Source organism: Pelophylax lessonae (assembly GCF_965119305.1).
Source record: "Pelophylax lessonae genome assembly, chromosome: 13".
Taxonomy (NCBI): domain Eukaryota; kingdom Metazoa; phylum Chordata; class Amphibia; order Anura; family Ranidae; genus Pelophylax; species Pelophylax lessonae.
This window is the reverse complement of record NC_138780.1, coordinates 171,916,942-171,928,958: the sequence shown is the minus strand read 5'-3', so window position 1 is coordinate 171,928,958 and position 12,017 is coordinate 171,916,942. Positions and strand designations below refer to the sequence as shown.

At 45.4% G+C, this 12,017-nt stretch overlaps 1 protein-coding gene across 2 annotated transcripts in view; it reads left to right on the top strand.

Moving 5' to 3' along the window:
- Positions 1 to 12,017, top strand: part of MAP4K5 (mitogen-activated protein kinase kinase kinase kinase 5) — a 217,084-nt gene that overhangs the window by 121,739 nt on the left and 83,328 nt on the right. For both annotated transcript variants that reach the window (XM_082242653.1, XM_082242652.1), the window contains exons 4-5: positions 2,124 to 2,188; positions 7,623 to 7,678. In XM_082242653.1, coding sequence (XP_082098779.1) covers positions 2,124 to 2,188; positions 7,623 to 7,678 — 121 coding nt within the window. The remainder of the gene's footprint in view (positions 1 to 2,123; positions 2,189 to 7,622; positions 7,679 to 12,017) is intronic.

Here is a 12,017-nt window from a genome sequence, read left to right as displayed (position 1 = left end):
ACTTCAGAGAGAAGCGAACAATATTCCGACGTTGAGTCAGTGTAAAAGTCCTCTGCAACTCCTGCTCCCATTTCAGGATGCCGGGAAGAACAAAGTCACCCCGGGGTTCCGAAAGCAGGGCATAGATCAGGAATAAAGCGTGCGGAAGGGGGGTGTCGTGAGTAAAAAGGGCCTCCAAAGCCGTTAAAGGCCTCTCGAAGGCGGACCGTGGGCCCAGGTCCCGGAGGAAGTGTAACAACTGCAGAGCCTGCCACCGGGTCAACTCAAAACGGCCCCCCGGTGCCGTCAGCTGGGTGAGGGAGGGCCAAGAGCCTCCAGAACCGAAGTGCGACACTCGGAAGTTCCCCAGCTCCAGCAAGGCCCGGAATCGGCCGTCGTCACATCCCGATGGAAAGGCTCGGTTACCCAAAACCGGGAACATGGGCGAGGCTATCCTCCGGGAGTCTCCCACCGCGAGAGCCGCGGCACAGACCTTGAGAGTCGGGCCGATCACAGGATGACGGCTGACGGCAAGCGGCACTGACGCTATGTGCCACGGGGCGCCCGGAAGATGTATCGAGCATTGGGATGCCTCAAGAGTCACCCAGAGTTTCAGGTGGGGATGTCTGCACCAGTCCACCAGACGGGTCAGATGAGCTGCCTGATAATATCTTTTGACGTCGGGGGCCGCCACACCTCCATACGACTTCGGCATTGTAAGGATCGATCCCCGGAGTCGGGGGCGACGTCCAGCCCAAATGAATTCGGTAAAGACTGCGTTCACTTGCTTAAAAAAGGCGGCAGGGATCAAAACCGGGAGGGCCTGAAACAGAAACAAGAACTTCGGCAGTATTGACATCTTTAGGATATTACAGCGGCCAAACCAAGAATGTAAGCCAGCGGACCATTTACTCAGGAGGGCCCGTACCGTAGCCAGAAGAGGTGGAAAGTTCAGCCGGAAAACGTCCTTTGGATTGGGCGGCATTCGGGTCCCTAAATACTTCAGGGCCGACGAAGTCCACTTGAAAGAGAAACTGCGGCTGAGAGAGTCCAGTATCTGAGGTGGTAAAGAGATCCCCATCGCCTCTGATTTGTGGTAATTGATTTTAAAATTGGACACTACCCCGTAGAGATTGAATTCGCGGAGCAAATTCGGCAGGGATATCACAGGGTTGGTTAAGGAAAAGAGGAGGTCGTCCGCATAGGCCGATATTTTATGGGAGACTGCACCCACGGACAGCCCAGCAATATCAGCATTAAGGCGAACCCTGGAAAGAAAGGGTTCCAAGGAAAGGGCAAACAACAGGGGCGAGAGGGGGCACCCCTGCCTAGTGCCATTGAAGATGGAAAAAGGCGTCGAGAAAACCCCATTCGCCTTAACCCTCGCACGCGGGCAAGTGTAAACGCTCATGATCCAAGCCAACATACGACGGCCGACACCAAGGCGCTCCAGCACCCCAGTCATAAAAGGCCAGCTCACCCTGTCAAAGGCTTTCTCGGCGTCAGTACTCAAAAACACTGTCGGGACGCCGGAGACCTTAGCATGATGGATCAAGTTCAGGGCTCTGATGGTGTTGTCCCTGGCTTCTCTGGTGGATATAAACCCGACCTGGTCCAAATGGACCAGGCCAGGGAGAAGAGGCTGCAGCCTAGATGCCACCATTTTAGTAAACAGCTTGAGGTCGGAATTCAACAGAGATATCGGCCTGTAGCTCCCACACGCCGCAGGGTCCTTACCCTCCTTAGGGATTACAGATATGTGCGCCAGTAGGGAGTCGGCGTGGAATGCGGTGGTTTTCCCAATCCCGTTGAACACCTTAAGCATAGGAGTGAGCAAATGTGACTGGAGCAGTTTGTAGTAGAGGACCGTCAGGCCATCCGGTCCCGGGGCTTTGCCCTTTTTCGTCCTTCTCTTTTTAAGCTAATGATAGAATACTGGTTAACTTACGCAGAGCACATGTACGTGCAGTTTTGCTGGATGAATTGCTGTGCTTTTTTTATTTTTTTTTATTATTATTATATACATAAATCCTTAGTTTGAAATGTGTATGCTTGTGGTTAAAGCTTAACCTCCCCTGTACTAAATGACTCATATAATGTTACATTCTGATAATAATCTCCAGCCTGTCTTGTTTACATTGCAGCCGGGAGAAGCTATGGATCTGTATGGAGTACTGCGGTGGGGGATCCCTGCAGGATATATACCATGGTAAGGCACGATCTGGTGTTACATCCTCAATATTGTGGCTATTACAGTAGAAGAGGTGTTTATACTAGATGAGCTGTAATTCATTGTGCGTCATTTCCCAGCACAGGCTAAATACTTGGATGCAAGGAGATCAATTGCTTTTCTATTTTTTTGTAGAACTGGAAACAAATGTCAACAATCATTAGTGCATGCATTTTCCAGCTCATCTGAAGTTAATGACCCAGAGAAAGCTGTTCTTCTGCATGACACATTGGCTAAAGTATGGCTTACAGGCAGCAAAAGCTCCCTGCGGTCACATGACCAAGGCACCCTCGACATATGCCTGTTTAAGTGTGTGCTTTTTAAAGGTCCTTTTATATCATACTGCACATCAAAACTCACTGTAATGCACTGAAAATGCATGTGCATGTTGTGCATTTAATATGCATTTCCATGCACATTGCATGCAATACGTTGTATTTTTATGCACATTGGGCATGTGTTTTCATGTCATCAGTGAAGTGGCAGGTCCCTGGAAGGGTCAAAATATTAATAGGAATTTTATTTTTTATATTTTTACTTCCAGTTTCATTGCATTAAAATGCAGGAAGAATACACAAATTTGTGGTTTGTGCAAAACGCATGGAAAACCACTTTTTTTTTTTTTGTGACCTGCATTGATCTAGTTTGGAAAAAGCAAAATTCCCTTAAATAAAAAAAAAAAAAAAAAAAAAAAGGGGGGGGGGGGTGTTAGGGAGAAAGAACTCTCAATCCCCCTTTTTTATCCAGATATTTTTTGATGTTTATACTGGAAACAGTTTACCTTGATGTAGATTAAATGAAAATAGATCTTTAAAGTGGACCTGTAATCAAATTTTAAAGTAGAACTTAATTGTATCCGAGCACTATGAACTGAAAACTCTTATTTAAATCATTTTTAATTCTAGATTGTAAGCTCTAACGAGCAGGACCCTTTGGTTCCTCCTGTTTTGAATTGTATTGTTACTGTATTGTCTTCCCTCGCATTCTAAAGCGCTGCGCAAACTGTTGGTGCTATATAAATCCTGTATAATAATATTATCCACCTCGGGTCCGGAAAGTTTTACCCCCTTAATGACCAGGCCATTTATTGCATTTCGGCACTGCTTTAATTTAAGGGACAATTGCGTGGTCATGTGTACCCAAATACAATTGTACTCCTTTTTTCCCCACAAATAGATCTTTCTTTTGGTGGTATTTGATCATCTCTGCGGTTTTTAGTTTTTGCGCTATAAACAAAAAAAAAAAAAGCAACAATTTTTAAAAAAAAAAAAAACACTATTTTCTACTTTCTGCTATAAAATATTTCCAATAAAAGAAAATTAAAAAATCTTATTTTTTTTAAATCAGTTTAGGCCAATTTGTATTCTGCTACATATTTTTGGTAAAACAAAATCCCAAACAGCGTTAGTTGGTTTGCGCAAAAGTTATAGCGTTTACAAACTACGGGATAGATTTTTTGACATTTTTTTTGTTTGTTTTTATTAGTAATGGTGACAATCAGCAATTTTTAGCGGGACTGCAACATTGCGGCAAACAGATCGGACCCCTATTTTAAATTTTTTGACACTTTTTGGGGACCAGAGACATTAATGCAGTAATCAGTGCTAAATGTGACATCCCAGAGCAGCATTTTCTTTAGGAAAGGTGAATATTGTAGAACTTCTATTATCATTCCCAGCAAAAATGTTAAAGCTTTAAAGCAGGCATGTTCAACCTGCGGCCCGGAACCGCAGGCAATGCGGCCCACTGCCCCCTGACCATTTATTTTTTTGCTGGGGAGGAAGGAAGTCGAGTCGGGGGCACGGCCACGGCCGCTTCCAACTTACTGTAGGCAGAGGCTGCCTCGGAGGGGATCATCCAATAGCAGTGTTAAATTAGTGCTGGGGAGGGGCGCAGCAGCGCGGGAAGGGCGCTGCAACGTTTTATTACTTGTATACCTTAACTATAGTATATATTTTATATGCGGCCTGAGAAAATTTCTCTACACTCAATGTGGCCCAGAGAAGCCAAAAGGTTGGACACCCATGCTTTAAAGGATAAATGCGAGAAAAAAAAATAAAACATTCACCTATATGCCTGCAGCATCAGTCCCCCCACTGGTTCTAAGCCAAAGAACTGCGAGATCGCTTGACTTGTGATTGATCAATGCCCAACCCCTTTAGCGCCCAGGGGAATGCCAGGCAGTAGAGGGCCAGAGTGGGTGGCTCAGGCTCTCAACGGGGGGTGTGAGAGGCTGAGCTAGCTGCCGATCAGGCATATGTGTGGATCCCAACGTTATTGTTGAGAGACTGAAGTGGCTCAGTGATGTCAGAAAACAATGCGCTTTAGCCCACTGACGACTGATTCTGGGTCACAGGAGTGCATAATTAAAGCGTTTTGTAAAGGTTACGTTTTTTTTTTTTAAATAACAAACCTCACACTTACCTGCACTGTGCAGTGGTTTTGCACAGAGCAGCCTCGGTCCTCCACTTCTAGGGTTCACCGCCTGCGCTCCTGGCCCCTCTCCCTGCTGAATGCTCCCACAGCAAGCAGCTTGTGCTTCCTCCTAAGCCGCTTCTTTGTGTCTGAGACACACACAGTGTGGCTTGACCCTACTCCCTCCTCTCTAAATGTGACTTGGAATGAGGAGGGAGAGACACAGGAGAGCTTCTGCTCTCATGCACAACTCTTGATCTGGCTCAGGTGAGTATAAGTGGGGAGCTGCACACTGAAGGATTTTTTACCTTCATGCATAGAATGCATGAAGGTAAACAAACTTCAGCCTTGAGAACCACTTTAAAGGAGAAGTACAGCCAAAGCTATCAGCCCGCTGTCGGCTGACGTCACAGAGCCATCAGCCCGCTGTCGGCTGATGTCACAGAGCCAGTCCAGGCCCGGGAAAAATTAGAACTATATGGTTGGGATTTGCCTACATGCCTGGACCAGCTCAGCCTCTTGGCCTCTTGACCCTCTGAGAGCCTGAGCCGGCCGCTCCCGCCCCCTCCATAGCCCAGCACTCTAGTCACCAGCTCTCTGCTCAGGGAGCACTGAGAACTGAGCGATTGGCGGTGTTTGATCGCTCTGTTCTCAGTCTTACAGGCGGCGGGGGACAGATGCAGCATTGGACTGATGCTGCATCCGCCTAGGTAAGTATGATTCTAAAATAAAACCCGAAAATCCTATACTTCTCTTTTAAGTGCACTCCTGTGACCAAAAAAAGAAGTTCTATATGGCCAAATGAGCTTTGGCTATGCTTCTCTTTTAACATTTATGTTATGCCCATTTTGGATGCGTCCAAACCAGTTCAGCAACTTATTCTGTAATTCTTCACGCTGTCCAAGTCAAAGACTATTTAACACTTCTATAAATGTCTTTCTATTGACGTCCAGCAAAGGTTAATGTCCGACCAGGCAGGAATGCTTTCTTCTAGTATGTTGCCAATAAAATTCTCCCTCATCAGCAATCATGGGGGTGATACAGAATAGCAGGAGCAGTTTTTCTGTTTGGAAATGATTTTTTACATATTGCCCAGCAGCGCTCCGTTACAAGACCCTGTTGGCCAGATGTTTTCAGTAATTCATACAGTAGTAATATGTCAAAGGGAAAAGAAGTCCCTCAAAGGGTAACTTTACTGTTTGTAACTCTGATTTTTAAAGCTGAACTCTAGATAGATCTGACATGACAAATGAATGCAGCTCTGTAATAATTATTAAATCAAATCGCTACATTTGACCTGGTATGAGCCTCTTGCAGTCCCTGTACAGCAGGGCTGAAGTGTGAGAATTAAAAGCAGCCACAAAAAGCCAATCAGTTAATGTTCTGTCAAGAAGCATGCTGATTTGAGGTGAACAGAGTGACAGATGAGCTCATCACTTTGTTGCTTCTCCTTTCACTGTCCAGTCACTGGCCAGGTCAGGTCCAGGATGACCTGGGCTCAGAGGAAGTAGGTTGAATGATGCTGGCCATCAGACTAAGAACATCTAGCAGCAGAAAAAAGGTAATGCAGGGGAAATCTCTAGATGCAAGGTAATAATTGCCAAAAAAGCTAGTCTTCACTGCATAGTCCTCGATTTTGTGTTTTTGGTGCGTTTTTTGAGTCACGTAGATTTTTCACATTTGCAGGCCACCCAAAAACGTGCAGCAAACACACCTGAAAACACAGCAAAATAGCAATTTTTGCTACGAATCAGTGTGAAAGTACCCTTAAATAGTTGAAAATAAATGCTAATGATTAAAATCCTAAGCCTGGAAAATAAAACAATCTTATGGGACTCTTGCGTTGAGGGTGGGGAGCACTGCGTTAGGCAGCTCATTGAAAATGAATGGGCTGTAAAGCACCTCAACACATAAGATTTTGCTAATGCTGCATTTTCTTTTCCATCCATTTGTGCATTTTATTTTCAATATAGATCGATCTATATGTCTATATAGAGAGAGAGGGATATAGAGAGAGAGAGGGATATAGAGAGAGAGAGGGATATAGAGAGAGAGAGGGATATAGAGAGAGAGAGATATAGAGAGAGAGAGATATAGAGAGAGAGAGATATAGAGAGAGAGATGTGTATATATATATATATATATATATATATATATATATATATATATATATATAGAGAGAGAGATAGAGAGAGAGAGAGAGAGATATAGAGAGAGAGAGAGAGAGAGATATAGAGAGAGAGAGAGAGAGATATAGAGAGAGAGAGAGAGAGATATAGAGAGAGAGAGAGAGAGATATAGAGAGAGAGAGAGAGAGATATAGAGAGAGAGATATAGAGAGAGATATATATAGAGAGAGAGAGATATATAGAGAGAGAGATATATATAGAGAGAGAGATATATATAGAGAGAGAGATATATATAGAGAGAGAGAGATATATAGAGAGAGAGATATATATAGAGAGAGAGAGATATATAGAGAGAGAGAGATATATAGAGAGAGAGATATATATAGAGAGAGAGATATATATAGAGAGAGAGATATATATAGAGAGAGAGATATATATAGAGAGAGAGAGATAGAGATATAGAGAGAGAGAGAGAGCGAGAGAGAGCGATAGATATAGAGAAAGAGCGATAGATATAGAGAAAGAGCGATAGATATAGAGAGAGAGCGATAGATATAGAGAAAGAGCGATAGATATAGAGAAAGAGCGATAGATATAGAGAGAGATAGAGAGATAGATATAGAGAGAGAGAGCGAGAGATAGATATAGAGAGAGAGAGCGAGAGATAGAGAGAGCGAGAGATAGAGAGAGCGAGAGAGAGAGATCTGCTTCACCATAGGGGTGAATGGAGCTTCCGATCAGGTCTGCCTAAAAAAACTGACAGGCAGACTTGATCGGAAAGCCCATGTGAAGGGGGCCTTGGTTGAGCTATCTACTTATAACACATTTTGTATTTTATGATTGTCATATGCCTCCATCTCTCTCTACAGTTACTGGACCGCTGTCCGAAAACCAGATCGCCTATATGTGTCGGGAGACCCTGCAGGTAACACATGTTTAGCTGAATCCATGGTGTGCCTTCATTTTTATTTTTTATGTTAAAGCGGAGTTCCATCCTATTTTACAACTTTGCACCTTCCGTTAGCTTAAAACAACCTGAAAAAGAATTTGAATAGTTATTTATTTTATTTTTTTTGTTTCACTTACCTTATTTTTCCTGAAAGTTAACTTACCTTCCTTCCATTTCCTCCCTCTTCGGCCGCAGCCCCCGACGTCACTTCCTCCTTTACATTGACTCCTGGGAGATGAGCGTCATCAATCCCAGGAGTCAATGCGCCTGCATCGGTGTCACTCGTCACTTCCGGTTCAGGCGCGTCATTCCCTGCTGGATCAATTAGAACAGCTTCTGGGCATGCGCAGAACCAGCTGTGGGATGACGCTCCTGCACCATAAGTGACGAGCAGGGCATTCTGGGACTCCGACATCACGGAAGTGGACACGAAGAGTGAAGCTACGGATTCAGCTGCCCACACCTGGGATGGCAGCGCTGGACAAGGTAAGTATTTCTTCTTACAGGTAAGCTAAACAGGGGACAGTTCAGAGGCAATCGTTGCTTAAATGCACTAGCCCTGACTGTCCTAGGGGTATTTTTAGTTAAAAAATTTATTTTAGGGTGGAACTCCGCTTTAATTGCGTTTCGACTTTAATTAAGAGCTAATTAATATTGTCATTAGCTCAGAAAATCTGCAGCTTTTTGAGACGCACATAATTTTTCATGTGTCAAAGATTCTACATGTGTTTCCAGCCTGTAATGGATGAGCAGGCCTGAATCCAGGTCCAAAGAGCTTTCGCTCTTCTGCTTCTGCATAATCTGTTCTGGCAGGTATAGTAGGTGTAGGCACGTGTTGGCCACCTGTAAATGGTAGGTAAGCGCACCAGCTGGGTTTATTCGGCGGAGCCAACAGGTGCAAAGCAAGCAATCTTCAAAGTAAAAATACGGATACCTTGTTGCTCTAGGTAAACATCATTGATCTCTACTTTGCCATAAATTAAATTTTTTCTTTTTTTTTTTTTCTTTTATAGATTTAAGGGCCCATTCACACCAGAAACTGCATATAACAGTGCATTTTTGACTGCATGTTTACATGCATTTGAAGCATGCTTGACGTGCACTTTAATATGTTTTGTGCTGAATTTGCAGTGCATTTTTCTATACTTTTTTGTGCTTGCCTTTCTTGGCTTAAAGGGGCGTGCTGCAGTGCATTTGACTCGCCTTTGTAGCGCGTTACCCTGCATTTGTGGTGTGGAAAATTGCAGCATGCGCTACTTATTTTAACTGCGCTGAACTGCACTGCAATAATGTGAACTTTGCTCAAAGGATTACCTTGATTTTGGGCAGTTTATACAATTGGAGTGCTGTTCAAAATGCATCCAACTGCGCTCAGTGTGAAAGGGCCCTTTCACGCCGAACTCAGTTGGCTACAGTTTGATGCATTTTGAACGGCACTCCAACTGCATAGACAGCCCAAAATCAAGGTAATCCTATAGGTACAGTTCACATCATTGCAGTGCAGTTCAGCGCAGTTTAAAAAAATAAAAATACAGCATGCTGCATTTTTCTGCACCGCAAATGCAGGAAACGCGCTTTAAATGTACTGCACTGTGCCCATTTAGGCCAAGAAACCCAAGCTGAAAAACATATAGAAAAATGCACTGCAAACGATGTGCTAAACGCAGCCCAAAAGGCATTCAATCGTGCATCGAGTGCGCGTCAAATGTGCTTCAAATGCATGTAAACATGCAGTTATGTGCAGTTTCTGGTGTGAGTGGGCTCTAAGGGTCCTTTAACACAAGTGGTCCGCTCGGCGGACTCCTGTTTGCTCAGTGGGGGATTGATCCGCCAATTGCCGCTGAGCAGGCAGATGACAGCTCCATCTCTGCTCACTGTGCTGAGACAAAGCTGTCAAAGTCCCGCTCTCCTATATGGGGAGACTTATTAAAAATGGACCGCCTGTTCATTTTCATCTGATCCCATCCTCCAGACGGATTGAAAATAGGGTCACCATCTGTCTGGATTTGGCAGACAGGATTGGACAGCGGTGGGTGTCAGCTGACATGTCACTGCTGATATCCGGCGCTGCATAGGGGTGAATGGAGGGGCTTATCGGGTCCGCCTGAAAAACTGACGGGCAGACCTGATCGGGACGCCTGTGTAGAAGGGCCCTTCGTGTCTTTACCTTTTTCATGGAGGCGGTTGCATCTCACTTCTGATCCTGCCTTAGCAGCCAGGGCTCCACTATGTATAGTGCCTCTAGAGGGCGCTATTCCTGGATTCCACAAAGGAAATGGTGATACTGTAATACAGATCTCTCCCTAGTGGATGTTTCATTCTTCTATAGGTAGTGTACCCGAAAGAAAGAAATAAAGGGGGATGCTCAGACCTTGTCACTGCTGCATGTAAGGCGTGAAAAGGGAAACCAAAACCTAAAGAAGAAGAAACTTTTTTTTTTGTGGTATAAAATACTTTGTGTGGGAGTTCTTTCTTTTCTAACCTTAAATGCAAGCTGAGGAAGTGGTCACTGCAGTTCCAAATTCTGACCTGCGTGTTGTGAACCATCCCCACAAACTGCATGTTTGTTAACAAGCTCCTTCGTGATAGGTACGCCTGTACACATCCTCGATATCCTCTTTTTTTGAGTTTTGCTGAGCTGCTGTTGTAATTGTTTTTTTTTTCTTTTCGATGTCTGTGGTATTTACATTTTGCTTATTTGTATTTAGTGCAGGAGACAAACTCTGGCTGCAGGGGACAACTCCTGACACCAGTGATGGGACATTATTCATCCCATTGACACAAACAGTGAGGCACTTCCTTCCACTGATGCCAATGATAGGGGCAGAGTTCCTTCCACCAATATCAATGGAGGAGTATGATTTCTCCCATTGACACCAGCAATGGTGAACTGGTCCTTCTATTGACACCAATGATGGGGCAATATTCCTCCCTGTGACACCAATGATGGGGCAATATTCCTCCCTGTGACACCAATGATGGGGCAATATTCCTCCCTGTGACACCAATGATGGTGCGTGATTCTGCCAACGGACACCAAGGATTGAGAACTATTTCTTCATTCAATCATTCAATCATTCTTATTGGTACAGTACTATTCCTCCCACTGGCACCAATAATGGGGCACAATCCCTCCCACTGTCACCAATGATGGGGCGTGATTCTGCCAACTGACACCAAGGATTGGGAACTATTTTTTCCTCTGACAGCAATGAGAGGCACTGTCTGCCACTGGCACCAATGATGGGGGCACTATTTCCTCTGACACCAATGATGGTGGCACTATTTCCTCTGATACCAATATTGGGGGCACTATTTCCTCTGACGCCAGTGACGGGCCACTATTTCCTCTGACGCCAGTGACGGGCCACTATTTCCTCTGACGCCAGTGACGGGCCACTATTTCCTCTGACGCCAGTGACGGGCCACTATTTCCTCTGACGCCAGTGACGGGCCACTATTTCCTCTGACGCCAGTGACGGGCCACTATTTCCTCTGACGCCAGTGACGGGCCACTATTTCCTCTGACGCCAGTGACGGGCCACTATTTCCTCTGACGCCAGTGACGGGCCACTATTTCCTCTGACGCCAGTGACGGGCCACTATTTCCTCTGACGCCAGTGACGGGCCACTATTTCCTCTGACGCCAGTGACGGGCCACTATTTCCTCTGACGCCAGTGACGGGCCACTATTTCCTCTGACGCCAGTGACGGGCCACTATTTCCTCTGACGCCAGTGACGGGCCACTATTTCCTCTGACGCCAGTGACGGGCCACTATTTCCTCTGACGCCAGTGACGGGCCACTATTTCCTCTGACGCCAGTGACGGGCCACTATTTCCTCTGACGCCAGTGACGCGCCACTATTTCCTCTGACGCCAGTGACGCGCCACTATTTCCTCTGACGCCAGTGACGCGCCACTATTTCCTCTGACGCCAGTGACGCGCCACTATTTCCTCTGACGCCAGTGACGCGCCACTATTTCCTCTGACGCCAGTGACGCGCCACTATTTCCTCTGACGCCAGTGACGCGCCACTATTTCCTCTGACGCCAGTGACGCGCCACTATTTCCTCTGACGCCAGTGACGGGCCACTATTCCTCCTCCTAGTTAACACTGATAGGTATTTTTTTTTTTTTTTTGTTTACTTCCTCTCACTACCCAGCCTGGGGCATTGTTTACTTCCACTGATCACTGATGCTCAGGCATTATATACTCCCACCAGCCACAGTCTGGCCCCTCAAATTCGCCATAAATCTTAGATGACTGCAAACCAATTACTATGGCCTCCCCAACCGTTAAGCCCACACTTTG